This window comes from Oncorhynchus masou, chromosome 17 (genome assembly GCF_036934945.1).
Source record: "Oncorhynchus masou masou isolate Uvic2021 chromosome 17, UVic_Omas_1.1, whole genome shotgun sequence".
NCBI lineage: Eukaryota > Metazoa > Chordata > Actinopteri > Salmoniformes > Salmonidae > Oncorhynchus > Oncorhynchus masou.
In genome coordinates this window covers 28,568,427-28,572,629 of record NC_088228.1, presented here as the reverse complement: position 1 = coordinate 28,572,629, position 4,203 = coordinate 28,568,427, and the positions used below count along the sequence as shown (strand labels likewise).

Here is a 4,203-nt window from a genome sequence, read left to right as displayed (position 1 = left end):
TTGTAACGCAGTAGTAGGCCTAAATATGAATTGGCCTACCTCTGATAGCCTATTTGTAGAGTTGCAGAGAGTGTGCTACTAAGGGACCTTTAGGTAACATTGTTATCTTAAATCTAGAATTACGTATGTGAAACATTTGAATGCGTAAAACTAATGTTATTGGACTATATTTAGTGTTAGGCCCATTCCCTTTTCGCAACCTTATTCGTCCCCTCAGTCCCTTCACCTTTTATCCTTCTGTCTATCTTTGTTTCCATTCTCTGGCCTCTTCCTCCCTTACTTCCTTTCTCTTCCCCTTTGGTTTTGGTTAGACTATTCAATACATACATAGTCTAGGCGAGACGATACTAGCCTAAACTGTAAATGGAATATTAAGGATATTTACAACATTATCAATGTGCTTCATACAGCACATCCACTGTTTGAGAGCTCGCGATGATAGGCATATACGTTTTGACTGACAGCTCTCACCCAACGAAGCTTTTACTCATGTCCCAATCAATTTCAATGTGACAGCGCGCGAATAAGAAGCGCCTAATAGGCCTGACCAATATGTCACCTCGGTAGTAATGACAATGCATGGAATTGAAATTAGGTGGATATTACACCAAGTTGATAAGGCAATTTTTAATTCAGTAGCATAAGTAGTAGGCTACAAACGTCGGGTAGACATTGGGGAATGTAATGAGGGATCAGACACCTGCAGGCCTATACCATACACCTGTCAGTGTTTGTGTGGATAGATTGGCATTTTGCCGTTTGTCTTGGAAACAACTTGTCGCGCAGATATCTTGTTCGTTCACAATCTATTCTATGCGATATGAATTCAATGCAACAAAATATATATCAACATAAAAACACATCACAATGTCAATGTAAAAGTTACTCTTTATTCAAAATATGTATTCTGTTTAAACAAAATGAAAACATGTATACAAACTGCTCGACTTGATCACAAAATGCTAAATGTTATATTGTAGATTATAAACTGGGTGGTTAGAGCCCTGAATGATGATTGGCTGACAGCCATGGCACATCAAACCGTATATCATGGGTATGACAAAAACAATATTTTTATTGATCTAATCACATTGGGAACCAGTTTATAATAGCAATAATCCCTTAACCGTGGTATATTGGCCATATACCACACCCCCTTGGGCCTAATTGTTAAGTAATTTGGGGAAAAACGCCCCCTTAAGGGAAATGTCCATGTTCTGACAGAAAAAAGCAATGTTTTGGTAATATTTAGATGTGCATATTGGCTATACTTAGGTAAACACATTTTGAAGGGAAATAAGTGGGCAGAATTAATTTAAACGCTATAAAGTGGGCATTTTGAACTCACTGTCCCTGCAAAATGCAACCCTGATGATTAGTGTGTTAAAACTCATTATATACGTTTTATTTGAGATTTTTTTTGTAATTGACTCTTAAAAGCTAAAGTTTAGGTATCTTATTTTTTATTCAAATACATTGAATCTAGATTTTTTTTTTAAACTGCACTTCTCACTATTAATATCCTCAATATGATGCGGTTTGAATGTACTCTTTTTATTTTCGCACTTCTCAATAAAGTTACTTATGGAGGACATGGATATGATTTGGAAAATTCTAATATAGATACCACTGACTTGCCTTGAATTATCCTGAGGGCATTTTGCCCCACTGGAGTCACTCCTGACTTAAAAGTTGACGTGAGACATGACATTGTTAGTTGAGCAAGACTACTGGCATCCAGGGGGTGTGTTAAAAAATGAGTGACATGAAGTGGTTTCTGTGAGAATTACAATAGGGGGCGTTTAACCCCAAGTTACCCTAAACAGCATGATTTGAAGGTCAAGTGATTCGACAATTCAGTAACAATATTTTTAACAAACCAACAACATAAATAGCCTATAATCTATACACCATGAACTGTATGTACACTGTATAGCAAAAAAAAGCTATTGTTTTAAAGGGAAATTACCATAGAACATCAAAGCAACGAAATAAAGCCTACTCCTCCCCACAGGGTGCGTCGATCCATACAAAAATGTCCAGATATAAAAAAATACTATACTCTGTGACCTTGTCCAAATATAAGGCAATGAAATAAAATGCATTTTGTTCATACACAATTACTGTCAAAGTACACCAATGCCAACACAGTGTTTTCATTCTATTTGCCACACCACTCGAGTCCATTACGAAAGAATACTGTCTATTTTGAATGGGTGGTAAACGTTAGATCCTGGAGTAGCCAGCTGCTGGGATTATCTGGTAAATGTATGAGCCCTTTTATGTCAATTTCAGAGCCGCGAAACTATCTTTTCGATGATCTATCTCAGTACAATCCACCACCATATCCCCCCAGGACATGCGCAGCGTATGAGTCAATATGAAACATCGAATGGGCGTGATGCGGTAAGGCGACTGATGGTCCTCTCACAATGTGAGGCATCATCTGAGTGTAACCGGGCCACGGTAACGCACCAACGGTGGGAGAAACATCTGCCCACTCCTGTCTCTTGAACGGTTTGCTGAGGATACTGTCTATAGCGAAGGAGCTGGAGAACTTGGCACTGCTGGCTGGTGGTGCGGGTGTTGTGGTGAGTTGCGTGTCCTCGTCTGTACGATGGTCAGACACGTCTTGCTCTTTGCCTGTCTTTTTGTTGATTCGCTTTCTCCTGCGTCGGAAGACTCCGTCAGCGAAGGTGTACTCGCTGTGAGGATTCAGCATCCAGTAGTTGTCCTTTCCCCATGGTCTAGACGGGTCCCGGAGGACCTTCAGAAAACAGTCGTTCAGCGACAAGTTGTGGCGCACGGAATTCCTCCAACCGGTGTAACTGCCCCGGAAAAAGGGAAACTTTGTCATCAGATAGTCATTGATCTCCGCCAGAGTCAGACGCCCCGACGTTGAGTCACGGATAGCCATGGCAATCAGTGCTATGTAAGAGTATGGAGGTTTTGGTCTCCGCGTGTAAGGTTTGCCTTTGCCATCTGCACCCGGTGTGACAGGTGGCGGGCTGTGCGCTAGACAGTCCCCATCCGAACCCAACTCCTCCTCACCAGAGACAGGCGAGCGGACGCTGTTCTTAGCATCGCTGCACAGCTCCACAGATTTCACCTCATAGTGGTGGTTTCCACAGAACACTTCAAGTTTCATGTTGTCTGTTTAAATTTCTGCTTTACTGCGAGTTTCTATCCAACGTTTATCCGATGCCCAAGTACAAACAGGCACGCCGCCAGAAGAGCTCAGGCCTCAGAGGAAGTTTCGTCTTGTTTGTAAAGGCGTCAAAGCGCAGAACGCTTTCAGTCAAAATATCCTATAAGTACCCGATGAAGTTTATACCTTTGGCAGCACTAGAGCTCGTCTCACCTTCCGTCTGTCTGGTGGGCTGTTTATAGCAACAGGCTCACCTCAGGACCAACCCAACGAGGCGGGGCTTGATAATTACATGGATATTTTGGAACAACTGAATATCATGCACTCTCAGTGTTTATGACACATCATAAATCATAAGTCATTTTTTTATCTATTTTTATTTAAATATTTGTTTGACAATGGAATTGCGTTGAGTAGCCCTTTCACCCTCGCTTGTCCAGTATAACAAGACAAGTAGGAAAAGGCTATATTTCTTACCTGTGTAACTCGATCTCGCTGTGGAGGTAGACACCGCTGGAGTACTTCACCTGAGACAACAGGTGGCGTGCGTTTCATTTCCATCTGTTCTGCCTCGCATGATGCAATCCTTATGGAGAGTTTTATACCTGACTTATCACCTTTTAATAGCATATGAATTCTTCAAATGTTTCAGTTTGGCCATCATATGTCTGCAGATACCTGGAATAATACTCTATTATATGAATTTGCTACAAGCAGCCACCACTGATACAAATTATATATATATATATTTTAATAAAGATACTATGCAGTGAATGTATAACAAGACATAGCCAAAAGTATCTGGAAACCCTTCAAATTAGAGGATTCCGCTATTTCAGCCACACATCAACAGGTGTATAACATCGAGCACACGGCCATGCAATCTCCATAGACAACGATTGGCAATAGAATGGCCCGTACTAAAGAGCTCAGTGACTTTCAACGTGGCACTGTCATAGGATGCCACCTTTCCAACAAGTCAGTTCGTAAAAACTCTGCCCTGCTAGAGCAGCCCCGGTCAACTGTAAGTGCTGTTATTGTGAAGTGGAAATGTC

At 41.3% G+C, this 4,203-nt stretch overlaps 1 protein-coding gene across 1 annotated transcript; it reads right to left on the bottom strand.

Moving 5' to 3' along the window:
- Nucleotides 1-870: 870 nt before the first annotated feature.
- Nucleotides 871-3,353, bottom strand: LOC135558803 (forkhead box protein Q1-like). Its single transcript, XM_064992941.1, has one exon. It carries the CDS (start codon nt 3,146-3,148, stop codon nt 2,327-2,329), a length of 822 nt encoding a protein of 273 aa, XP_064849013.1. The 5' UTR covers nt 3,149-3,353; the 3' UTR covers nt 871-2,326.
- Between the last annotated feature and the right edge of the window lie 850 nt (nt 3,354-4,203).

Excerpts from the sequence above, each read along its gene's own strand:
- LOC135558803 (XM_064992941.1), bottom strand. The coding sequence starts at position 3,148 with ATGAAACTTGAAGTGTTCTGTGGAAACCACCACTATGAGGTGAAATCT.